Raw genomic sequence first — 26,457 nt, forward strand, 5'->3', positions numbered from 1 at the left:
GTGTAATGGTCATTCTCAAAGGTGGCACTACTGTATTAATGGCACAATGGCATAATGTTACTATGCCATACACACAATAACTATGTTATTGTGTATAACTAATATTATTGTGTAGCGCCTGCATGTGTTTAGAAACATTTTAGTCTTATGTAATGAGTTTTGACCTGCAGTGATGATGTGGCCATAGGAAACATCAGCTGGCAAAGAACCAGCAAACACATCTGAGCCACATGGGAGGGAAATTTAATATCTCAAGTGATCTTTTCGCTTTATTCAACGCCCACACCTTTCTCATTCTAAATGTTCATATCAATTGTCCTAGACATCAAGATAAAGTGTAATTTAAACTAAAGGATTACAGTATCCTCCAACCAGATGGATTCCAGATGGATATTGAGTTTCCATAGTCATTAACATAGCAAAGCTTATTTTTTCATTTACTTAATCATTTCAATTTGACATTTTTTTTCTCTTCTGATCACCATAATCAATCAAACCTCTATTTATAAAAAATAAATAAATTTAAAAAATATATATATTGTAAAAACGCTATTGTGATTTTTTTGTAGCATCTTGTTCACCACTAAATAAGTTTACTCAACTATAACGACTTTGAGGACTCCAGAAATGTGAAGAGGATCTATGTGTCTTTCTGCTTCTAGGAATGTGCACTTATGCACTATTCTATGCCATTTTATATTATAAACATTGTTAGTAGTATTTTGACACTGAAAAGATGCACCTGATGATGCACTTAAGTGTGGAATGCAGGATATGCAAATTACCTTATAAAATGCATATACCAACTAGACTGTGGAGTACATATTTCATATATTATTTGGGAAGACAGACCATACTCTACTTGTCAGCTTTTAAAATATCTGCATGTTAAAATACTTTGCAAATATTTGCAAACATAAGATGACCGCTAGAAATGTAAGATTTTTTAAGTGTTAACTGCTTTATTATTGTCAGCATGTGAACAGCTTGTAACAAAACTTAAACAAGACAATTCCCAAATTCCTATGTTGTCAAAGAGCCTGTGATTTTTATGTGAAGAGCCTGAGAGCCTCCCTTCCACTTAGTAACTCATGAAACTAATGCTTAATGTGTCAGATCTGTGTTCTAATGTCATTAATTACCCTCATGTCATTCCACACACACACGCAAGACCTTCATTCATCTTCGGAACACAAATTAAGATATTTATAGCGATAGTGATGGCCGATTCAGATTTGACATGCCGATTCATAATGCTCAGAAACTTCCTGAAGCAGTGTTTTGAAATCCACCATCACTATACAAGTCGTTATTTTGTGTTTTTGGCGCACCAAAAATATTTTCGGCACTTTATAATATTAATATTGAAATCACTGTACTCACAAACTGATTGAAATATGTTTTTAGTACATTAATGGATCTTGAGAGAGGAAATGTCATTGCTGGCTATGCAGGCCTCACTGCCATCAGATTTCAACTAAAATATCTTAATTTGTGTTCCGAAGATAAACTAAGGTCTTACGGGTGTGGAACGGCATGAGGGTGAGTAATAAATTACATTTTCAATTTTGGGTGAACTAACCCTTTAACTTTTGATTTCTGTCTTTTTTGTTGCATTTATATTAGTAGAAAAAAACCCCACACTTTCATATTTAAAGTATTCTCGTCGCTTCAGAAAATTAAGGTTGAACCACTGCTGTCATGTCGACTATTTTAACCATGTCCTTAGTTCCTTTCTGGACTTCGACTGGTGGTTAAATTATGGTCTACATGGAGGAGTCAGAGTTCTCAGATTTCAAAAATATCTTAATTCATGTTCCAAAGATGAATGAAGGTCGTACGGCTGTGGAACGACATAAGGGTGAGTAATAAATGACAATCTTCATTTTGGATGAACTAACCCTTTAAAATGACAGAATAGAACAAGCACAAAAGAAACTGTAAATTTGATAGAATTATTAATTTTAATGAAGTTTTTCCATATGACAAAAGAATATGCATTTAAAAATGCAAGGAGTAGAAATCACAATATGAAAATGACTGGTTTTCACAAAATGAAGCTCAAAGTTCTCAAAACTTTGCACTAAAATCAGTACACAACCTGCAACACATCCACTTCCATATGAAACAGTTGCAGGAAACAAACTGAGTGTGAGGAAACTAGCATTTAGCTGAAAAACACTGAAATCTTTCCACAACATTAATAAACCTTGACAATAATAAGAACTCTACACTAAAGCAGATAAAATTTACATTACTTTACATGGTGTGTTTTTTTTTTTTTTTGTTGTTGTTTTTTAAATCAAATGGATTATGCCATCAGGTCTAAAGTCATCAGTTAAAAAGTACCTTAATTTCGCGGACCAATTTTAGAACAAGGGTATGATGTAATACAGGATTACAAGACTCCCAAGTGGCCACACGAGAGCCTGGGATGGGTTTGTCGCGCTTGATCTTGGTTTAGTTGGTTTTGCGGTTGATGTTGTAGTTGGTTTTGTAGTTAATGTCAGCCTAGTTGGTGTAAGCAAGCCAGTAGTTTTGGTACCTGGTACCTGTGACGTCACAATCCTGTCATTGATGGGCTGAACACCCCTGAAAGTGTTGGTCATTAGAGGAGAGTTAATGGTCGTGTTGATGTACACAGTCGTAGTGAAGAGGTCAATCTAGAGAAACAGAAGCAATTTAATGAAGCCAAAGATGATTAAAAATAAGGTCTCATTTTATTCCAATTGCACTCAAGAATTTAGGTCAAATTAAGATTTTAAAAATGTTAATTTTAAAAATGTTAAATTTTCAATCCATTTGGAGTACAGTTAAATAAACAGAATGTGATGCATATGTCAGTCATACATAAATTAAATGGGTACATGGCATTTTTTTAAAAACTACTTGCTGAAATTCAGATATGATTGCCGTTTCATTTCCAACACGCTGTGAGTGGTAGACCAATCACAACAGAATAGGCCATCTGACCAATCAGAGCAGAGTAGGCTATCAGGAAGGAGGGGTTTAGAGAGACTGAATCCTCAAAAACAAACCCTTTTTAAACTCTTGGAGAAATGAGATGATGTGCAATGTATTTAGAGAAAATTAATGTGTTAATCTAAATTGATGGTAACTGTGCAAATCAAACTCAAATCTTAAATACTTTGAGTGTCTAGACTTACCAAATCCTGGCTGACTTTGAATGAATCTTTAAAGATAGTCCACACCACACCTTCAGTGCAGTTTGGTGTAGTCAGAGAGCCAATATAACGGTAATATTTAGTCCTGTCCACTCCAGGAAGCAGATCATCCATGGAGATATTGTGGTAAATGCGTTCATTATCACCTTAGACATAATTAGTGCATTTATGAACATTACCAGCTTATTTTATGCATCCATTTTACTCATACTTGTAAGATCATGGCCAAACCTGCATTGGCAATTTTCTGAAGATAAGACGTCAAGTTCTTCCAGCTCATAGGTTTCCCAATGTCATTAGAGGCCTGTGGGTGGCATTACAATTGAAACACTTGAAAAAAATCGAAAACAAATAAGAGGAAAAGGCAACATACCTCAATGAAGATACCAAGAACTGCCCATTCTGGATCACCAGTCATACTGCCATTACGCTCAGCCTTATTTACAATATGCAACTGAGATGCAAGACCTTTTATAAGAACAGTAATAAAAACAAAAGCTTTATTATATTACATTACCATATATTCATACCTCCATAGGGTATCGTTTTCCATCCACAGTGTGTTCAGATCCAGGCATGGTGCTGCCGTTACCCCAGTGGAGATGAAACTCTGTACTGGCAAATGAGCCTGGCAGATCCCCTCCTTCCACTTGCATTCTCTTGTGATCAAGTGTAACTTTGACTGTAGAGCAAAACCACAACAAATTGAACACAGCGAGATTCCGTTTCTAGCCCGTTTCTTATCAAAAGGATCAGTAACGGGCCATTCACACTACTACTGTGCTACTTTTCCATCGTTTTTTCAATGCAAACACTCTAGATGGACATCTTTAAAGGGGTGGTTATAATTTCACTTTTTAACTTTAGTTAGTGTGTAATGATGCCGTTTGTGCATAAACATATGCAAAGTTACGATGCTCAAAGTTCAATGCAAAAGGGAGACATTCTTTTAAAGAATTCCATTTAAGGACAACAAACGGACTACAACAAGCTTCTTCCTGGATTGGTGACATCACTAACCCTAAAGTTTACATAAACCCTGCCCCTGAGAAAATGGAACAAAGGTTGCTTTAGAGAAGACGAAGAGTTGTTGTAGTAGAGTGTTGTTGTCATGCCGTCATTTTACGCCGGACTGCTTCACAAACGAGGTTAAAAGGTTAACATGACGGCAAATGCTAGTGGATGAGTTGAATCAACTCCACAGCAACTGCATAAATTTATCCACTAACCATTCAGAAACGTCCAGTTTCATTCTAAAAGTTGTAACTTCTTCCTGAGTCTCTCCATCAGTATGTAAGGCTGAACACCGTTACTGACAATCAACATTTTGGCTGCGTGAGATTCTCCAGCTTTGTTGTTGAACAACTGAAGAACGAGCCGTTATAGCTCTGCCCTCTTTTGGAAAGCGGGCCAGGACCAGCTGCTCATTTGCATTTAAAGGGACATGCATGGTGTACCAACAATGTTATTTTGGCAGATTGATTACCATTTGTATAACCAGTTTTACAACAAATACCATGGTTTAACTATGGTTAGTATAGTAAAACCATGGTTAATTTGTGTTAACTATGTTTTTTTTTTTTGTGTTGTTGTATTTGTAATAAAACCATGGTTAATTTTCACAATTGATGAATGTTCTTAAAAAAAAAACAACAAAAAAAAAAAAAAACACAACAACAACCATGCATCGCAAAAATGCGCCCCTAAAGGGCCGTTCACACAGAACGTGTCTTAATTCCACCATGCTGCTTTTCAATTGCCTTTCAATGTAAACAAGCAAGCACGACATGTTTGACTGTTGCAATCACATCTCTTTTGCAGAGTCTTGGGCATGACAAAAATGTGGTGGGTCAAGTTAAAAAAGTTAGATGAATCTCTAGAGCTTTAGGGTACATTTTCACAACGTAATAAAAATGGAAAGTTCCTCCTTCGCATTTTTAGCTTACATTGTCAAAACAATCCCCTTTCACACGGACCGGTGAAAATGATTAAAACTGTAATATTATACTGCATTTTTGCATTTTTCAAAAACTTAAAAATATTGTCATGTAAATGAGCAGCCAAAATGCATTTTTGTTGAAAATGGTATTGAGTAAACAACCACTCAGTTTAGTTTTTTTTTTTTCGTTCCAATGCCCTGGTTCTCACGTTTTAAACTGCAAAAAACATTCTGTGTGAATAAACCTGTCTTGCACAAAACTAGAATAAATTATAAGACAAAGAGATCTACTCACTTGTCGTGCCAGTGTTTTTAATCTCAGTTAATGTCGTTTTGTCATCGTAGCCAGTGAAGTTGAAAGAGGTCAGATTAGCATTAGCCTGGACATTGGCGGTTATGATGTCTATTGGAGACTGTTGAGTGCCATTACAGTCTTTACTTGCAATTGTGGGCCAAGCGACATCATCTGAGATGCAGAAAAAAAATATTCTAAACATCCTCGCACCATTATTCGTATCAAAACATTTTTAATCTCTGCTTCCAAGATAACAGTGATGCATTTTGTTTACTTGTTCAGATTGAACATTATGTTTTAAGTGAAGTGAGCCAAGTAGCCTATGGTGTCCCATACACTGAATTTGTGCTCTGCATTTCACCCATCCAAGTGCATTCACACAGTGAACACAAATCCAGAGCAGTGGGCAGCCGTTTTTTGGTACGACATCTGGGGAGCTATTTGGGGTTAGGTGCCTTTCTCAGTTGTGGGTAATGAGAGCACGGTTACAAGTCCAACTCTCTCACCATTAGGCCACAACTGCCCCCATCTGTCCCCTAAATTAAATAGGCCTATCTTTGTTGTAATTAAAATTAACTCTGTTATGGTACCATTTATGTGGGGGGTAACAACTTACTACAGGATGGGCTGTTATAACACCACGCTGAAAAAAGGCAAATGAAAAGAGACAATGTGTGAAATGTGACAATATACAGTGAAGTAACATTATTCAGAGAAATGGCAACACAACTAAATGATGAACAAACTCTTACGTGCAGAGGTTGATGCAGTGGGTACCAACAGCCACAGACAAGCTGCAAGGCAGGCCATGAAAGCATTCATCTAACAACAACAAAAATAAATAATGCAAACACTCTGATCTGTTATATAATTTTCAACTAAAGGATTAATCAAATTAAAAGAACAAACAATTGAACATCACACAGATTAAATGCCATTTCAGCTAATTCTTTTTATGTCACATATTTGTGAATACATAAACTGTTATCTTAGCATTTTAGTCAATTAAATTGACTTTACCAGTCCTTGAATATTGCACTTGGCTGCCTCTCTTCTGATTAAAAGCCAAAACCTGGTTCCTGTATTGAATCTACAAAACCCTTTTGGAAAACTACAGTGTATATGAAAGTTTTATTTTCAAAGGATTTCAAAGCCCTGAAATGTGCAAACGCATGACTGTGGACAGTCTTCAAAGTGATTAAATTGTGACATGTGGTACCATGTGATTAAGGCCCATTTGGTTCAGGTGTTTGATGATGTCACTATTATACTCCACCCCCTGACAGGTAGTTTGATGTCCAGTGTGCATCATTTTTTAAACGGAAACGGTGGTGTGTTGAACACCCTGTTCTGATGACGCAGGAGTTGCAGCTATGGCAGCTGAGAAGGACATTCTTTGTGTTCTTTTTGAAGAATCTCCGGAGCCTGATGAAATTGGTATAAATACGCGTTTAATACTGCAAAATACACTCAATGTTACAGTCACTGCCATTGCCGTCCAGAGTAAAAGAGATAAAAGACATCCCAATTGAGTGAAGGGATTTGTGTAAACTGTGGTTCCTAATTATTGTGATCCAACATTTGCCTCACCAGGGTGAAAAGACAAACATAATCCACTTCTTACCTCTGAGACGGTTATGATCTATATGACCTTATTTTTATTTATTAGGCTTATTATTGACGATCACTATTGTTGTGCCGTCATGTTGTAATATTGTACAGATGTAACACATTTAAAAGTATTCATTTTTATTAGGGAAAGAAATGTTAAAAGACAACCAGTTGTTTCACAGACAAGGCTTAAGTCAGACTAAAATGCTTTAAAATGCAATGTTTGAGCCATTTTAACTTACACGGACATCTTAAATTACATCAGTGACATTTTGTCTTAAGATGCACACCAGTAATGATGTTTATGAAAGCTACTGAAGTGATTGAACTAAGGCCTAATCCTACCTCTGTGAAACCAGGATGTTCATTTATACACACTTTCCCTATTGTTGATGTTTGTTGTTGATGCTACATCATTTTAATACTGACTTCGTTATATTTGAACTCAGAAAAAAAAAAAAAAAAGTTGGGTCAACTTAAGGTTGATTCAACTTATTTACTATGGTTGGGCACAGCTTGACAAAAACTACCAAGGAAGAATCTATGTAAAATAGTTATGTCCAACTTAGTCATGGACAGTGGTTCCACCTGCTTGAGACAAGTAAAATCCAATAGAATCAACCATGTCAAACTAGAATCAATTGTGTTCATATAAAATAAAAAAAATAGCCTTTCATATACATTGATTTTTACAATTATTTCTTGTTTCATTTTGTGATTTACATAACTTGTTCTGTGTTAGAAATCTAGATGTGATACTGGATTCATCCTAAATTGCCTTAACCAAAAACATTGTAAAGCCTAAATTGATCATAAGTCCATTGGTGGCAATCATTTTACAAACATTAGGCTTACAATGCTTTTGGGAAATGCAACCCAGAGCACTACCACAGTGATTACTTTCTTAAAGTAATTTGAAAGTTTATTAGCAGGTCCTCAACCCAAGCACAAGTGCAACAATTCACCACAAACGGTAAAATTGTGAGAAATAAAATTAACAAGCTTTTAAATACCAGAGCAGTTAAAAAAAAAAAAAAAAAAAAAAAAAAAAAAACTTCATTTCAACATTTACTCTCCTAGTTCAGCCCCTTTGCAAAGCATAATGGGGAGTGAAAATACTGCTTGAGTCCTGGTTGGGTTACTTGATTGAAACATGTCATTTCAATATGAAAATCGTCAAGTCAGAGTAATCGTTTCAAGTCAATTTAACATGAAATCACATTTAAACCAGAAACCTGATGCAATGGTGTTGAATCAAGTTTAAAGTGAACTGCATAAAAAAAATAAAAAAAATAACTCACTTGATCCACTTCAAATGCGGACTATTAAATGGACAGCCTGGTATTTGGATTCAGGACTAGGTCTTAAAGATCTAATTAACTCCAACTACTTAAACTGATGTTTGAATGCACAAGCCTAAAACTAGTCACTTGTCATTGACCAGCATGGAAACCACATTAATTTCCTCGAAGCTGTGCATCTCTCAAAAGACCAACTCCATAAAGCATTACAAGAAATTCATAAGTGAAGCTTGAGAAATTAAACACTGGCTCTCCGACTGAAACATTAATTTATTTTTTCCTCAATATACATTAAAATAAAAGGGATTACAAGTTCGTTGAATCAAGTATGAATTAAAGACATTGTTTTGACAACATTCACATTTTGGTGACAAGATAAATGCTCATTTAAAAAAGGCAAAAACCCCTTGTGCATAAATGGATAAACCAGAGTAATACTCCAGATCAGTGAGAAAAACCCTGACTACAGACAAGTGCCACTGAATGACGAACAAAACAAAGCACATCTGCTAGATCGAGACAACTTTAAAAATCATAGACATTCTTGAATTACTCAAACTAAGAACAGCAACTTGACAAATATACAACCACGTTTCAACCAAATTTAGCTCCCGTCTACACAGATGGAGACTTGATACCTTCAAGCAATTACATTACAGCTCTAAAAGCATTGTGTCGCATACTGAAGTGCAAAACCAATGACAAAATGCCTTAACATCAAAATAGTGCATGTCAAACATGTTTGCAAGAGTCCCAAAAACACCATACAAAACCTCATACTGTGCATACTAGTAAAACCGCAGCTCTTGAGCTTTAGTTGTATAGTAACTTGTTAAAAGTAGTGTTGGACAGAGATACACATACATGAACACATACAGGATACCATAAAGTGAAAGATCCACACTTGACAAGACGGACAAATCTGGAACATGTTTTTACAATTCATTAAAATATTGCTTAAAAATAATGACACTTCAAGTCAGATGGCTGACAACGTTATGAATCCTACTAGTATGAATCAGTTGGGAACTCAAATGCAGGGTAAGGTTCAGGGGTAGGACACTCAAAAGATAGGTCTAGAAAGTCAAAAGTTGTTTGGGATATAGGACCAGTAGCTCCGGTACCTGCCACCTGTGAAGACACAATCCTGCCATTGACAGGCTGTACACCCCTGAACGTGTCCACCATTAGAGGGGAGTTGGTCGCAGTGTTGACATAAACCCTCTTGCTGAACAGGTCAATCTAATATTTAGGAGAAAAAAAAAAAATCATGGAACCAGCAACAGCAATAAAGAACCTTAATTTAGGGTCTAGCCTTACCAAATCCTGGCTGACTTTGACAGGGTCTTTAAAGATGGTCCACACCACACCTTCTTTACAGTTTGGTGTGGTCAAAGAGCCAAGGTAACGGTAATATTTTGTCCTGTCCACTCCAGGAAGCAGATCATCCATAGAGATATATTCAGTGATGCACGCTTTATCACCTGAGAAACAGGAAGGCCATTAGAAATTTGCACTTTCAGGAAGTCACATCAGGGAATACTTAGAACTTCATTAAAAAAAAAAAAAAGTACTTCATATTTAGAGTTATTAAAGAATGGTGTTCCCTATACTAAAGTGTTACCGAATAAAGCAACAAGTCCTGCATTCTAAAAAATGCTGGGTTAAAAACCCCCCAAGTTGGGTTGAAAATGGACAAACCCAGCAGTTGGGTTAAATGTTTGCCCAACCTGCTGGGTAGTTTTACTTAACTATTGTTTAAAAATTACAGTATTGCTTACTTAAAATGAACCCAAAATATCTTGAAAACTAACATTTAATAATATGTTTAATAAATGAACACTTTAATTTCATTTTAGATTCACTTTAAGTCAGCTATAGTCATTTTCAAACAATAGTTGGGTTAAATAAAACTACCCAGCAGGTTGGGCAAACATTTAACCCAACAGTTGGGTTAAAACCACCCAATCGCTGGGTTTGTCCATTTAACCCAACTTGGGTTGTTTTTAACCCAGCATTTTTTAGAGTGTATGTGGTACTTTTGCAGCCTGTGACTTGCCTGCATTTGCAATTTTTGCCAGGTAGGATGTCAAGGTCTTCCAGCTCTCTGGTTTACCAGTGTCATTAGTGGCCTGTGGGTTCAATACAAAAAGAAAAACCTCAACTAAAACTGTCTCAAATCATTTATTTGTAATTAGAAAACATACCTCAATGAAGAAACCAAGAGCAGCTAACTGAGTCGACCCGTTATGTTCAAACTTATTCACTATGTGCAGCTGAAACAGATGGTCAGGACAAATGAGTAAAAGACTACTAAAAGTTGTTTTAGTCTGTACAATGTTCATACCTCCATCGGGTATTGTTTGCCATCCACAGTGTGTTCAGATCCAGGCATGGCACTGCCATTACCCCAGTGGAGATGAAACTGCTTACTGGCAAACAAGCCTGGCAGATCCCCTCCTTCCACATGCATTCTTGTGTGATTCAGTGTAACTTTGACTGTTGAGTAAAGCCAAAATACAACATGCAGAGGTTATCTATGTTCTGTCTGAAATGAACATAACTCCTGCATGCTGAGAGGAGATAAACAAAGCTCTTTTTATTGTCAGTTATGCATTTGAACATGTACTCACTTGTCTTGCCAGTGTTTTTGATCTCAGTTAAGGTCGTTTTGTCATCGTAGCCAGTGAAGTGGAATGAGGTCAGATTAGCATTAGCCTGGACATTTGCAGTTACGATGTCTATTGGAGACTGTTGAGTGCCATTACAGTCTTTTTTGGCAATTATGGGCCATGTGATGTCACCTGAGACACAAAAAACACGTTAAAGCAAAGTTCACTGAATTATTCTGTGCCATGAAAGGAACTATAGCCAGTTAAAAGGATGAAAGAACTACTTACTACATGACGGCTTATCATAACACCAAGCTGAGGAGCACAAATGCAGCGAAATTAACACACTGAATTAAGTTTTTGAAAGCAGCAAACAAACAATTGAATTACATAAGTTTGGGAACCAAGTCACATGATCGCATCTTACCCACAGACAGTGGTGCGCTGTATGACACAGACAACAAACTAGCTGCAAGGCAGGTCATAAACCAAACATTCAACTTGAAGGAGAGGGAAGTATAAAAGGACAATGTTAAAAACTTCACCTATTCTCATTCACTTAAAAGTCTTTATTTTTTAGCCAGATCATAAAGATTGTATCAATTGGAAGTAATCCCACAGTTAACCTACCATTTTAGTTAATTAAACAAAATTACACTAGATCAGACAGGTTCTTCTCTTCCAAAAAACAACCAAAAACCCAGCAATATTGAATCAGCACAATTACTCCAACAGCATTACTCAAAAGCTTTAAAAGGAACAAACAAGCTTAGGGTGATTTCAAACATCAAATACTGACAGGTGTCGCCCTTTAGGATGTCTGATAGCTAATTAAGGCCAGTTGGGTTCAGGTGAAGCAGGTCTCCACCCATAGTCATTAAGCTTAAATGATGAGTAGCATGTGTTCCAAAATAAATGAATGTCAATACCATGTGGTTTTGATCATTTATAGGCTATATTATGCAGCAAATAAATAAATAAATAATATTAATAAATAAATACAATTAAATAATAATAATAATAATAATATTAATAATAATACAAAGAAGATTTCAACATTGTTTTCAACATTGATTATAATAAGAAAAGTTTCTTGAGCAGCAAGTCATTATATTAGAATGATTTCTGAAAGGTCATGTGATACTGAAGACTGGAGTAATGATGCTGAAAATTCAGCTTTGCAACACAGGAATAAATTACATTTTAAGATATATTCAAATAGAAAACAGTTATTTTAAACAGTATATTGTTTCACAATATTTCTCTTCTTATTGTATTTTTGATCAAATAAAGAAGCCTATAGTGCAGAAGAGACTTCTTTCAAGACCATTAAAAATGTTCAAGTTTCCAAACTTTTTTGAACAGTAGAAATTGTTTTAATTTTAATAACTGAGGTCTAGCTGTCATGCTTTATACATTTAAAACTTAAATCCCCTTAAAACTACAGAATCATCTACTGTTGAATATAATTACAGATAGCTAAAACATAAGCAGACTTTGTGACTTCAACTGTTTTTTTTGTATTAAAAAAATATATTTTCTAACTCTAGGCTTCATGTTATTTTCACAGATGGCAAATTGTTTAAAAATACAATGGATAGAAATAAGAAGAGTTAAGTATCAACTACTAGCTTAAATCTTGTCTCTCCATGTAACAAGATACATAAAATTATATTGCGGAAAACGTCAACCATGATCAAACACGATCAATGAAGCTGACACATAATTTACAAGATATATTAAATTAATAAAACAAACTCATACAGCCAAGTCAAATCACATTTATTTATATTGCACTTTATGAAATACAGATTATTTCAAAGCAGCATTACAGTGATAAACAGGAATATAATGATCATTTATTAAAACAGAATGAAAAAAAACACAACAGTGTCATTATTCAGCTGAGGTCAGTTCGATGTTGATTCATATTAGTTCAATAACTGTGTAAAGTTCATTAATTATGAGTTTAATCCAGCCATAAGGAGCTCTACAGAAGACAGTAGTGTTGTTAGTCACTTCATCAGTTCAATGATTCAGTTCAGTTCAATAATAGTGTCGATGTTGCAACATTCGTCAATTATGAAAGCTATAAGCAGCTCTGCAGAAAACAGTGTTGACAAGCTTGGCAAGAGAAGGACTGTGATGATAGATAAAGTGGATGTGGCCACAGATGAAGGTGCCATTGCCGTTCAGAGTAAAGGAGATAAAAGACATCCCAATTGAGTGAAGGGATTTGTGTAAACTGTGGTTCCTAATTATTGTGATCCAACATTTGCCTCACCAGGGTGAAAAGACAAACATAACCCACTTCTTACCTCTGAGACTGTTATGATCTATATGACCTTATTTTTATTGTATTAGGCTTATTGACGATCACTATTGTTGTGCCGTCATATTGTAATATTGTACAGATGTAACACATTTAAAAGTATTCATTTTTATTAGGGAAAGAAATGTTAAAAGACAACCAGTTGTAATATCCAGTCATCAGTATTTAGAAACACATTTAAGTTAAAGTAGCTCATTAGAAAAACACAAAAACTGATATTAAAACTTCTTAAGAATTAAGTTCAGGTAAATTTTATAATTAACGGCAAAGCTGATGAAAGCAGAGTGGTGGGTTGCTGGAGTCTGTTTCAGGATTTGTAAAACAAAACAAAAAAAAAGTCACTTACATGCGTCACTACAAATCTGTAGGAATTTCTGCAGAACAAATCTTGGGGGTTATCTTGGGAAACATTTGCTCAGTTTCACAGACAAGGCTTAAGTCAGACTAAAATGCTTTAAAATGCAATGTTTGAGCCATTTTAACTTACACGGACATCTTAAAATTACATCAGTGACATTTTGTCTTAAGATGCACACCAGTAATGATGTTTATGAAAGCTACTGAAGTGATTGAACTAAGGCCTAATCCTACCTCTGTGAAACCAGGATGTTCATTTATACACTTTCCCTATTGTTAATGTTTGTTGTTGATGCTACATCATTTTAATACTGACTTCGTTATATTTGAACTCATACAAAAGAGAAAAAAAGTTGGGTCAATTTTAAGGTTGATTCAACTTATTTACTATGGTTGGGCACAGCTTGACAAAAACTACTAAGGAAGAATGTAAAATAGTTATGTCCAACTTAGTCATGGACAGTGGTTGCACCTGCTTGAGACAAGTAAAATCCAATAGAATCAACCATGTCAAACTAGAATCAATTGTGTTCATATAAAATAAAAATAGCCTTTCATATACATTGATTTTTACAATTAATTCTTGTTTAATTTTGTGATTTACATAACTTGATGTTCGGTGTTAGAAATCTAGATGTGATACTGGATTCATCCTAAATTGCCTTAACCAAAAACATTGTAAAGCCTAAATTGATCATAAGTCCATTGGTGGCAATCATTTTACAAACATTAGGCTTACAATGCTTTTGGGAAAATGCAACCCAGAGCACTACCACAGTGATTACTTTCTTAAAGTAATTTGAAAGTTTATTAGCAGGTCCTCAACCCAAGCACAAGTGCAACAATTCACCACAAACGGTAAAATTGTGAGAAATAAAATTAAGCTTTTAAATACCAGAGCAGTTTAAAAAAAAAAAAAAAAAAAAAAAAACTTCATTTCAACATTTACACTCCTAGTTCAGCCCCTTTGCAAAGCATAATGGGGAGTGAAAATACTGCTTGAGTCCTGGTTGGGTTACTTGATTGAAACATGTCATTTCAATATGAAAATCGTCAAGTCAGAGTAATCGTTTTAAGTCAATTTAACATGAAATCACATTTAAACCAGAAACCTGATGCAATGGTGTTGAATCAAGTTGTTTAAAGTGAACGGCATCAATATAACTCACTTTTTGATCCACTTCAAATGCGGACTGTTAAATGGACAGCCTGGTATTTGGATTCAGGACTAGGTCTTAAAGATCTAATTAACTCCAACTACTTAAACTGATGTTTGAATGCACAAGCCTAAAACTAGTCACTTGTCATTGACCAGCATGGAAACCACATTAATTTCCTCGAATCTATGCATCTCTCAAAAGACCAACTCCATAAAGCATTACAAGAAATTCATAAGTGGAGCTTGAGAAATTAAACACTGGCTCTCCGACTGAAAACATTAATTTATTTTTTCCTCAATATACATTAAAACAAATAAAAGGGATTACAAGTTAGTTGAATCAAGTATGAATTAAAGACATTGTTTTGACAACATTCACATTTTGGTGACAAGATAAATGCTCATTTAAAAAAGGCAAAAACCCCTTGTGCATAAATGGATAAACCAGAGTAATACTCCAGATCAGTGAGAAAAACCCTGACTACAGACAAGTGCCACTGAATGACGGTCAAAACAAGTACATCTGCTAGATCGAGACAACTTTAAAAATCGTAGACATTCTTGAATTACTCAAACTAAGAACAGCAACTTGACAAATATACAACCATGTTTCAACCAAATTTAGCTCCTGTCTACACAGATGGAGACTTGATACCTTCAAGCAACTACATTACAGCTCTAAAAGCATTAGTTGTGTCGCATTCTGAAGTGCAAAACCAATGACAAAATGCCTTAAAATAAAATTTAGTGCATATAAAATAGTGCATGTCAAACATGTTTGCAAGAGTCCCAAAAACACCATACAAAACCTCATACTGTGCATACTAGTAAAACCGCAGCTCTTGAGCTTTAGTTGTATAGTAACTTGTTAAAAGTAGTGTTGGACAGAGATACACATACATGAACACATACAGGATACCATAAAGTGAAAGACCCACACTTGACAAGACGGACAAATCTGGAACATGTTTTTACAATTCATTAAAATATTGCTTAAAAATAATGACACTTCAAGTCAGATGGCTGACAACGTTATGAATCCTACTAGTATGAATCAGTTGGGAACTCAAATGCAGGGTAAGGTTCAGGGGTAGGACACTCAAAAGATAGGTCTAGAAAGTCAAAAGTTGTTTGGGATATAGGACCAGTAGCTCCGGTATCTGCCACCTGTGAAGACACGATCCTGCCATTGACAGGCTGTACACCCCTGAACGTGTCCACCATTAGAGGGGAGTTGGTCGCAGTGTTGACATAAACCCTCTTGCTGAACAGGTCAATCTAATATTTAGGAGAAAAAAAAAAAATCATGGAACCAGCAACAGCAATAAAGAACCTTAATTTAGGGTCTAGCCTTACCAAATCCTGGCTGACTTTGACAGGGTCTTTAAAGATGGTCCACACCACACCTTCTTTACAGTTTGGTGTGGTCAAAGAGCCAAGGTAACGGTAATATTTTGTCCTGTCCACTCCAGGAAGCAGATCATCCATAGAGATATATTCAGTGATGCACGCTTTATCACCTGAGAAACAGGAAGGCCATTAGAAATTTGCACTTTCAGGAAGTCACATCAGGGAATACTTAGAACTTCAATAAAAAAAAAAAAAAAAAGTACTTCATATTTAGAGTTATTAAAGAATGGTGTTCCCTATACTAAAGTGTTACCGAATAAAGCAACAAGTCCTGCATTCTAAAAAATGCTGGGTTAAAAACCCCCCAAGTTGGGTTGAAAATGGACAAACCCAGCAGTTGGGTTAAATGTTTGCCCAACCTGCTGGGTAGTTTTACTTAACTATTGTTTAAAAATTACAGTATTGCTTACTTAAAATGAACCCAAAATATCTTGAAAACTAACATTTAATAATATGTTTAATAAATGAACACTTTAATTTCATTTTAGATTCACTTTAAGTCAGCTATAGAGTCATTTTCAAACAATAGTTGGGTTAAATAAAACTACCCAGCAGGTTGGGCAAACATTTAACCCAACAGTTGGGTTAAAACCACCCAATCGCTGGGTTTGTCCATTTAACCCAACTTGGGTTGTTTTTAACCCAGCATTTTTTAGAGTGTATGTGGTACTTTTGCAGCCTGTAACTTGCCTGCATTTGCAATTTTTGCCAGGTAGGATGTCAAGGTCTTCCAGCTCTCTGGTTTACCAGTGTCATTAGTGGCCTGTGGGTTCAATACAAAAAGAAAAACCTCAACTAAAACTGTCTCAAATCATTTATTTGTAATTAGAAAACATACCTCAATGAAGAAACCAAGAGCAGCTAACTGAGTCGACCCGTTATGTTCAAACTTATTCACTATGTGCAGCTGAAACAGATGGTCAGGACAAATGAGTAAAAGACTACTAAAAGTTGTTTTAGTCTGTACAATGTTCATACCTCCATCGGGTATTGTTTGCCATCCACAGTGTGTTCAGATCCAGGCATGGCACTGCCGTTACCCCAGTGGAGATGAAACTGCTTACTGGCAAACAAGCCTGGCAGATCCCCTCCTTCCACATGCATTCTTGTGTGATTCAGTGTAACTTTGACTGTTGAGTAAAGCCAAAATACAACATGCAGAGGTTATCTATGTTCTGTCTGAAATGAACATAACTCCTGCATGCTGAGAGGAGATAAACAAAGCTCTTTTTATTGTCAGTTATGCATTTGAACATGTACTCACTTGTCTTGCCAGTGTTTTTAATCTCAGTTAATGTCGTTTTGTCATCGTAGCCAGTGAAGTGGAATGAGGTCAGATTAGCATTAGCCTGGACATTTGCAGTTACGATGTCTATTGGAGACTGTTGAGTGCCATTACAGTCTTTTTTGGCAATTATGGGCCATGTGATGTCACCTGAGACACAAAAAACACGTTAAAGCAAAGTTCACTGAATTATTCTGTGCCATGAAAGGAACTATAGCCAGTTAAAAGGATGAAAGAACTACTTACTACATGACGGCTTATCATAACACCAAGCTGAGGAGCACAAATGCAGCGAAATTAACGCACTGAATTAAGTTTTTGAAAGCAGCAAACAAACAATTGAATTACATAAGTTTGGGAACCAAGTCACATGATCGCATCTTACCCACAGACAGTGGTGCGCTGTATGACACAGACAACAAACTAGCTGCAAGGCAGGTCATAAACCAAACATTCAGCTTGAAGGAGAAGGAAGTATAAAAGGACAATGTTAAAAACTTCACCTATTCTCATTCACTTAAAAGTCTTTATTTTTTAGCCAGATCATAAAGATTGTATCAATTGGAAGTAATCCCACAGTTAACCTACCATTTTAGTTAATTAAACAAAATTACACTAGATCAGACAGGTTCTTCTCTTCCAAAAAAACAACCAAAAACCCAGCAATATTGAATCAGCACAATTACTCCAACAGCATTACTCAAAAGCTTTAAAAGGAACAAACAAGCTTAGGGTGATTTCAAACATCAAATACTGACAGGTGTCGCCCTTTAGGACGTCTGATAGCTAATTAAGTCCAGTTGGGTTCAGGTGAAGCAGGTCTCCACCCATAGTCATTAAGCTTAAATGATGAGTAGCATGTGTTCCAAAATAAATGAATGTCAATACCATGTGGTTTTGATCATTTATAGGCTATATTATGCAGCAAATAAATAAATAAATAATATTAATAAATAAATACAATTAAATAATAATAATAATAATATTAATAATAATACAAAGAAGATTTCAACATTGTTTTCAACATTGATTATAATAAGAAAAGTTTCTTGAGCAGCAAGTCATTATATTAGAATGATTTCTGAAAGGTCATGTGATACTGAAGACTGGAGTAATGATGCTGAAAATTCAGCTTTGCAACACAGGAATAAATTACATTTTAAGATATATTCAAATAGAAAACAGTTATTTTAAACAGTATATTGTTTCACAATATTTCTCTTCTTATTGTATTTTTGATCAAATAAAGAAGCCTATAGTGCAGAAGAGACTTCTTTCAAGACCATTAAAAATGTTCAAGTTTCCAAACTTTTTTGAACAGTAGAAATTGTTTTAATTTTAATAACTGAGGTCTAGCTGTCATGCTTTATACATTTAAAACTTAAATCCCCTTAAAACTACAGAATCATCTACTGTTGAATATAATTACAGATAGCTAAAACATAAGCAGACTTTGTGACTTCAACTGTTTTTTTTGTATTAAAAAAATATATTTTCTAACTCTAGGCTTCATGTTATTTTCACAGATGGCAAATTGTTTAAAAATACAATGGATAGAAATAAGAAGAGTTAAGTATCAACTACTAGCTTAAATCTTGTCTCTCCATGTAACAAGATACATAAAATTATATTGCGGAAAACGTCAACCATGATCAAACACGATCAATGAAGCTGACACATAATTTACAAGATATATTAAATTAATAAAACAAACTCATACAGCCAAGTCAAATCACATTTATTTATATTGCACTTTATGAAATACAGTGATAAACAGGAATATAATGATCATTTATTAAAACAGAATGAAAAAAAACACAACAGTGTCATTATTCCGCTGAGGTCAGTTCGATGTTGATTCATATTAGTTCAATAACTGTGTAAAGTTCATTAATTATGAGTTCAATCCAGCCATAAGGAGCTCTACAGAAGACAGTAGTGTTATTCACTTCATCAGTTCAATGATTCAGTTCAGTTCAATAATAGTGTCGATGTTGCAACATTCGTCAATTATGAAAGCTATAAGCAGCTCTGCAGAAAACAGTGTTGACAAGCTTGGCAAGAGAAGGACTGTGATGATAGATAAAGTGGATGTGGCCACAGATGAAGGTGGATTTTACCACCTGTGATGTCACATTTCTGCCATTCAAGGGCTGAACTCCTCTGAAGTTGATGGTCATCAGAACTGAAGCTTCCTCTCCTGAAATTGAGAGTTGTGCTGAAGAGGTTGATCTGTTTGGAGAAATAAATTCAATTGAGTGACTTTTTAACTCAGAATATGATGAATGTTGTTCTCCAATAATAGATTGTATGCAATATATGATTTTTATGAATTCCTCTACCATAGAGTTGCCTTGTCTTACCAAGTCCTGACTGACTTTGATATGATCTTGTACAGATCACAACTTCATTGCAGTTGGGTGTGGTCAGGGAGCCTTGGTAACAGTAATATTTAATCCTATCCACCCCTTTAAGTAGACTTTCCAGTGTGATTTGATCCATGATGTTTGAGATTGTACTACCACAAAATACAAAAAAAGTCAAGAGGGTGTTTAGAGAGATTAACCAAATACACCACATTTTAATTGGTATGAAGAGCACAAGACTATAAACAGCTGATAAAAATGTTTAAAGATTCACTCAAAAAAAAAAAAAAAAAAAAAAAGAGCTGTCATCATTAGCTGTTTCCATCACCCTGTTTTTTTATGCACATTTTGAAGTATTGCATCAGAAATGAGTGATGGAAACACCACATTTGGAATAAAAATCCCCAAAATCCCTTAATTCACAAAAAAAAGTTATGCTCACTTCAGGTGGTTTTTGACTTGTGTGAAAAAGAGTTAATAATGGGAGATGGAAACACATTTCCAAATAAATTCTGACGTAGCAAACATTAAACCCTTGTGACTAATCATAAAAAAGTTGTAATTCTGGATGTACTGGTGCTTATCATATATAGATGTGTGCAATGCATTTTCCCCTCGGGGCTTGCCGTGGATTGATAGCGTGCACTTTTGTACTGGAGTGTTGCAGGTTTTTCAGGCTTGTCCTTTCACATTTGTGACGCATAAAGGTGATAAGAGTTTTTGTTTATTGTTTTCTTATTGAGGTGTCTAGACCAGGGGTGTCAAGGCAAGGTGTGAAGCAAGTTGGAGCTAAATGCTGCAGGATCGATTTTGGACACCCCACTAGACCAGGGGTGTCCAAACTCGGTCCTGGAGGGCCAATGTCCTGCAGAGTTTAGCTCCAACTTGCCTCAGCACACCTGCTTGGAGGTTTGTAGCCTATAGTAAGTGTTACAGTATAGACACCGGAGACAGATGTGAAAGCAGTTTGGATGTTTATTTGAAATATCAGCAGAGCAGCAGGTGTAATGCAATGATGCAATGATGGATATGATGAACTTTGAGGTAAAAGAGAGGTAATACTGTCCTTTGTTTACATTGCAGATGCAGGCAGATGAAGGCGTTGGAGCTGGCAGACGGGAACACTCACACACAGGTAGGTAGCAACACAAGGAGACCAGGAGACGATGGAGAGTTAGGAAACAGGCAAGTATCATATTGAGAGTCCTTGAGGTAAGGATACAGCATGTGTATCACAAACGAGACCGGACAATGTGTGTGTGTGAGTGTGGGGTTTAAATAGCGTGGTGATGATTGTGGTAATGAGTTGCAGGTGGCGGTGATCAGAACTCCGGTGATTGAGTGCGTGGGTAAGGGAGTGAGGTGGAACCTGACGTGTCTGTGACAGTAAGACCTTGATAAGCTGGTTCATTTGTGTTTAATTAGGGTTGGAGCTGAACTCTGCTGGACAGTGGCCCTCCAGGAGCAGGACTGGACACCCCTGGTCTAGATGAACCCTTCACGAACGCCCTGTCACAGTGTTTATTTAGTGATGGTTACTAGGTTACAAAAATCTGCTCAAACTTGATCTGCTCAAACTTGATGGAAATGTACCTAATTTGTATTTGTCTTTTGTAAACTTTGAATGGATTCGCTTCATGTTTGGATGGAAACCCTGTCATTCCAGAACCTCTATGACTTTTTCATCTGTGGAAAACGAAGATATTTCTCTGTGATTTGTGTCCATACAATGAACGTCAGGACCCAACTGAATTTCACTGTATAACAGTTGAAACATTCTTCAAAATATCTTGTGTTCCACTGGTATCAATCTTGAAGTTCTTTAAATCCAACTACTTACAAAACTAACGTTTGAATACACAAGCCCAAAATGATCACTCAAGTTATTTACCAGCATGAAGAGACCATATTACAGACAGTTTTTCCTCTAGGCTGTGCCATCTCTCAGAAGAGAATCTCCGTACACAACATTACAAGAAAGTAATTCACAAGTGGAGCTTGAGAGAAATGAAACACTGGCTATCAGACTGAAAACATGACAGACTTTATTTTTTCCTCTAACATAATATACATTATAGCAAATAAAAGAGTTTACTAGTTGAATCAATAAAGCCAGAATGATCTTTTGGACTGCCTGTTTATCAATGCCATAGCTGCCATACTTTAGACTTAAAAAAGATGAATCCTCTTAAATACTACAGAATCATCTCATGTTGAATATAATTCTTAGATACCATACTATAAGCCTCATATAAAGAGTTAGCAGTCTATATGATTTGAACTGTTTTAGTTTAAAGAGACACACATGATGAATGTAAACAACAAAGAGTCAATGAACTTAACTAAACCTGAACACAATGGTGACACTCATGTTATCATCACAAACATCAGAAAGTGTAGAAAAATACAATGGGTAGAAATAAGAACAGTTCAGTATCATCAAGATAAGATGATACATATGAAAAAAAAAAAAAAAAAAAACATATTACACAAAATATCACACAACTATAAACATGACGATCAATAAAGCTAAAAAGAAAAAATGTGCACATCCCAACTAAACTCAGGGCAGGTGCTCGATCATAAAGTCACTCCAGAATAAACCAAAAAAGAACTGCACACTGCCATTGCTGCTCTCAAAATTTAATAAAAAGACAACGTTTCGACCAAAGAGGTCTTCAATCAATAAAGCTGACACATAATGTACAAGAGATATTAATGAATAAATAAGCTCACATAGCCAGGTCAAGATACATTTATTTATAAAGCACTATATACAATACAGAATGATTTAAAGCAGCAGCAAAGATAAACAGGAAAATAATGATTAATGATGCAAATAATTAAATTTCTGCTATTATTCAGCTGAGGTCAGTTTGGTGTTGATTCAGTTTAGTTCAATAACTGTGTAAAGTTTATTATTTATGAAATGAGTTCAGTTCAGCTATAAGGAGCACTACAGAGGAAAATAGTGTCATTATTCACTTCATCACTTCATCCATTCAGTGATTCAGATTCAATTTAATTCAGTGACAGTTTTGCAATATTCATCAATTACGAAAAAGTTGAATCAGCTATAAGCAGCTCTGCAGAAAACAATGCTGTCAGAACAAGCTTGACAAGAGAAGGACTGTGATGATAGATAAAGTGGATGTGGCCACAGATGAAGGTGCTGTGGAATTTACCACCTGTGATGTCACATTTCTGCCATTCAAGGGCTGAACTCCTCTGAAGTTGTTGGTCATCAGAGCTGGTCCCTCTACATTTGAAAAGAGATCTGTGCTGAAGCGGTTGATCTGTTTGGAGGAATAAATTCAATTGAGTGTTTTTTTGTTTTTGTTTTTTTGTTTTTTAACTCAGAAAATGAAGAATGCTGATGTATGAATTTTTTTTTTTTTTTTTTTTTTTATTCCTCTACCATAGAGTTGCCTTGACTTACCAAATTCTGATTGACACTGATGGTCTGTTTAAACACAGTCCAGATCACAACTTCATTGCAGGTGGGTGTGGTTAGGGAGCCTTGGTAACGGTAATATTTAGTCCTGTCCACCCCTTCAAGCAGACTGTTCAGTGTGACTGGAATCGGGATGGGGATTTTAGCACCTAAATATACAAAAAAAGTCAAGAGGTGTAAGGAAACTACTTGCCTGTCTTCAGTTTGTTGTTAAATCATTTTGATAAAGAGAGATTAAATATATACCACATTTTTAATGCATGAAGTGCACAAAAGACATTTCACACAGTTGATAAAAATGTTTTTGAGATCACTCAAAAATGAAAAATCACTGTCGTTCCAAAACATGAATTTCTTTCTTCTGTGGAAAACAAATGAAGATATTTCGTGTTTTTTGTCCATACAATGAATGCCAGTGCTGTTTTGGACCCCACTGACTTTCAATGTATGGACAAAAAACATTGAAACATTCTTCAATATATCTTATCTTGTGTTCCAATGGGGACAGAGAGATTTGGAACGACACGAGGGTGACGAGTAAATGATGACGTCTATTTTGGGGAAAACTATCATCAACTATCTATTTTCTTACCTGGGCGAGAGATGATTTGCAAAATGGATGTTAGGTTTACCCAAATATTGGTTTGGTTTTGTTGAGTTCCCTGTTGGATAAATAGAAATATAGCTCATACACATAGGCACACAACCAAGCCATACAGTAAATATACTTTAAGGTTTGACTTTCCCTTTGGGTTTAATAAATGTGGTCTTGCTCACCTCAATGAAGAAACTGAAAACAGCCAATCCTGTACTGTCATTAGCAGCTAGAGCAGCGGACATATTCCCGTTGTATTTCGAATGGACACTCAGAATTTGCAGCTGAGAGACAGAATCAGATGTAGAAACATTGCACATGGTGAATTATCACATACACATACTCAGGCTTTTGCAGTGCATTTGGGAAAAATAATTCACTCATACCTCCATTGGGTATTGTTTGCCATCCACAGTGTGTTCGGAGCCATTCGATGAGCTGCCGTTACCCCAGTGGATACTGACTTGTGTAGGGTTGTATAGACCTGGAAGATCACCTCCTTGCACTGCCAGTTTACTACTATTTAGGTTGGCTACCACTGTGAAGACAATGGACATATTAGACACAAATTCCAGGACAATTAACTGACATTGTGCATCAGTGATGCTTGATCTGCACCCTACCACCTATTTTGCCAATTTAAGTTCCTTCTATGCAGTCTCATGGTATATGAATAAAAAAAGGAATCAACTTTTATCCTTCATCTGGATCCCTGTGCTTGCTCATATTTTGTATTTTCTGAGCAATTCTGGAGCTTTTAAAGTGATACTTCCCATGTTACCATCTTCTATGGACTGATTGCTTTTGTTAGTAGGTATTCCTCATTTGGAAGCTACTTTGAATAAATCTACTAAATATATGATTTTAGCAACAACAGTGTAATTTGTAAAAAGCAACATGTGAAGGCCAAGTATGGTAACCCATACTCAGAAATTGTCCTATCCATTTAACCCATCCATAGTGCCCACACATTAGGAGCGGTGAGTAATGAACACACAGCATTTTTTGGAATGATTGGGGGTTAGGTGCCTTGCTCAAGGGCACCTCAGTCATTTCCCGCCGGCAACCTTCAGGTTACCAGTCTGACTCTCTAAACATTGTGCATTGAACAAATGCAGGTAATATCAGGAAATGAAGGTTCCCAGTATGCAGCGCTCCTTACCAGAGCCGTCTGAGTTCATGATATTCAGGAAGGTGGAGTTGTCATCAAAACCAGTGAAGTTAAATGAGGTCAGGTTAGCATTTCCCTGAACACTTGCAGTCACGATATTGATGGGAGATTGCTTGGATCCATTACAGAATTGTGTAGCAATTGTGGGCCAGGTGGTAAAATCTATTACAAATTAGGAGTCACAAAGATCCACTTCAGAAAAAGTTTTAAATATGTTTGTTTATAAATCTTATAATACGATTAACTTTTATGCAGTGGAATATTCTAATAAATAATAAATCGCACTTACTGCATTCTGGCTTTTGGTAGCACCAATCTGTTTCGGGATGAAATGACAGCATTAAAAAATGAAACTTCATGAATTTTCATGAAAAAATGCTTCAAGAGCTTTAAGTGTCATACAAAATTAAAACTTGATATTCGTAGAGTCAATAAAGTTGATCCTCAGTTACACTCACCCACGCCGTGGACGGAAGGACTCAGAAGAGCAACAAGGCAAGTTACTAGCAAGACAATCATCTAAATCAAACAAGAAATTATTACAATGGATAACAATGGCACTAACAGGGAGATTGCTTGTAACCTTATTATAAGTGAATTGAATTTGATAAGAGAAATAAAATCAATCAGAAAAGGGTAATTAACTTACTGTACCTCTTTGACTTGATTCACCTGTCGATATGCAGAAAAAAATGATGATTTGGCTTCATTCCCACCTTTAATACTCATCTGTACATCTCACCTGTAATGGGTGTGTCACTTTTTCTTCCGTTTCGTGACGGAAAACTCGGCATTCCAATCAAACGCATTTGATCACATTCTAGGTATCCTTCATCTTACTTTCAAATTCATGGCTGTCAGTACTTGAATTATCACATTCTTTTCTATCAGCATCACTTCGGTCATGTTCTCTAATCTTATCGTGATGGAGTAGAAAAGCACACTTCACTATCACGTTTTTCCTTTCTAACCTTTAAAATTAGTTAAAATGAGTTTGTTAGCTGTCGACTTCCAAAACCTGGCAAAATAACCTAAATAAATGGTTGTGAATAGCACCAGTTTAAGTTTATTTGGATTATATCAACAGGTAAACACTTCTGGGTGTTGAATAGCCTTTCATATAAGGTTTCATAAAAACAGGGATTCATTAGTACTGGAGCAATAACTTTAAACAACAGACAGACAGACAGCAGGATGACAGATAGACAGCAAGAAATAGTCTGTTTTGCAACTCTCAGTCATCCTCATGCTTCATTAGAGGTTGCGGTAAAGGGCATTTTGCAATCTCACAAATGTTCAGAAGAACAACATCAGTTGATTTGTATCCTTTTTTATTTATATCCTTCTTGTATGTTTCATTTTTAATTAAACTCTTCATCTTTTGA

The 26,457-nt window shown here is 35.8% G+C and overlaps 4 protein-coding genes across 4 annotated transcripts; all 4 read right to left on the reverse strand.

Moving 5' to 3' along the window:
• Positions 1–2,369: 2,369 nt before the first annotated feature.
• On the reverse strand, positions 2,370–6,565 carry LOC137007549 (carbonic anhydrase 4-like). Its single transcript, XM_067369088.1, has 10 exons — positions 6,440–6,565; positions 6,172–6,241; positions 6,036–6,062; positions 5,420–5,590; positions 3,716–3,867; positions 3,559–3,639; positions 3,417–3,489; positions 3,168–3,331; positions 2,512–2,663; positions 2,370–2,448 (listed from the first exon to the last, which is right to left on the reverse strand). The coding sequence occupies exons 2-10, from the start codon at positions 6,239–6,241 to the stop codon at positions 2,370–2,372; spliced, it is 969 nt and encodes a 322-aa protein (XP_067225189.1). The 5' UTR covers positions 6,440–6,565.
• A 2,025-nt stretch (positions 6,566–8,590) lies between these two features.
• Positions 8,591–11,670, reverse strand: LOC137007669 (carbonic anhydrase 4-like). Its single transcript, XM_067369278.1, has 9 exons — positions 11,574–11,670; positions 11,371–11,443; positions 11,232–11,258; positions 10,965–11,135; positions 10,679–10,830; positions 10,539–10,607; positions 10,391–10,463; positions 9,652–9,815; positions 8,591–9,573 (listed from the first exon to the last, which is right to left on the reverse strand). Exons 1-9 carry the CDS (start codon positions 11,574–11,576, stop codon positions 9,340–9,342), a joined length of 966 nt encoding a protein of 321 aa, XP_067225379.1. The 5' UTR covers positions 11,577–11,670; the 3' UTR covers positions 8,591–9,339.
• A 3,398-nt stretch (positions 11,671–15,068) lies between these two features.
• On the reverse strand, positions 15,069–18,160 carry LOC137007905 (carbonic anhydrase 4-like). Its single transcript, XM_067369611.1, has 9 exons — positions 18,075–18,160; positions 17,872–17,944; positions 17,733–17,759; positions 17,466–17,636; positions 17,180–17,331; positions 17,040–17,108; positions 16,892–16,964; positions 16,148–16,311; positions 15,069–16,069 (listed from the first exon to the last, which is right to left on the reverse strand). The coding sequence occupies exons 1-9, from the start codon at positions 18,075–18,077 to the stop codon at positions 15,836–15,838; spliced, it is 966 nt and encodes a 321-aa protein (XP_067225712.1). The 5' UTR covers positions 18,078–18,160; the 3' UTR covers positions 15,069–15,835.
• A 4,244-nt stretch (positions 18,161–22,404) lies between these two features.
• LOC137008035 (carbonic anhydrase 4-like) lies at positions 22,405–25,744 on the reverse strand. The gene is made up of 9 exons (XM_067369827.1): positions 25,722–25,744; positions 25,531–25,591; positions 25,362–25,388; positions 25,064–25,234; positions 24,288–24,439; positions 24,084–24,185; positions 23,899–23,968; positions 23,292–23,455; positions 22,405–23,148 (listed from the first exon to the last, which is right to left on the reverse strand). The coding sequence occupies exons 2-9, from the start codon at positions 25,589–25,591 to the stop codon at positions 22,957–22,959; spliced, it is 939 nt and encodes a 312-aa protein (XP_067225928.1). The 5' UTR covers positions 25,722–25,744; the 3' UTR covers positions 22,405–22,956.
• Positions 25,745–26,457: the final 713 nt, after the last annotated feature.

The sequence above is a fragment of the Chanodichthys erythropterus genome, chromosome 19 (genome assembly GCF_024489055.1).
Source record: "Chanodichthys erythropterus isolate Z2021 chromosome 19, ASM2448905v1, whole genome shotgun sequence".
Lineage (NCBI taxonomy): Eukaryota > Metazoa > Chordata > Actinopteri > Cypriniformes > Xenocyprididae > Chanodichthys > Chanodichthys erythropterus.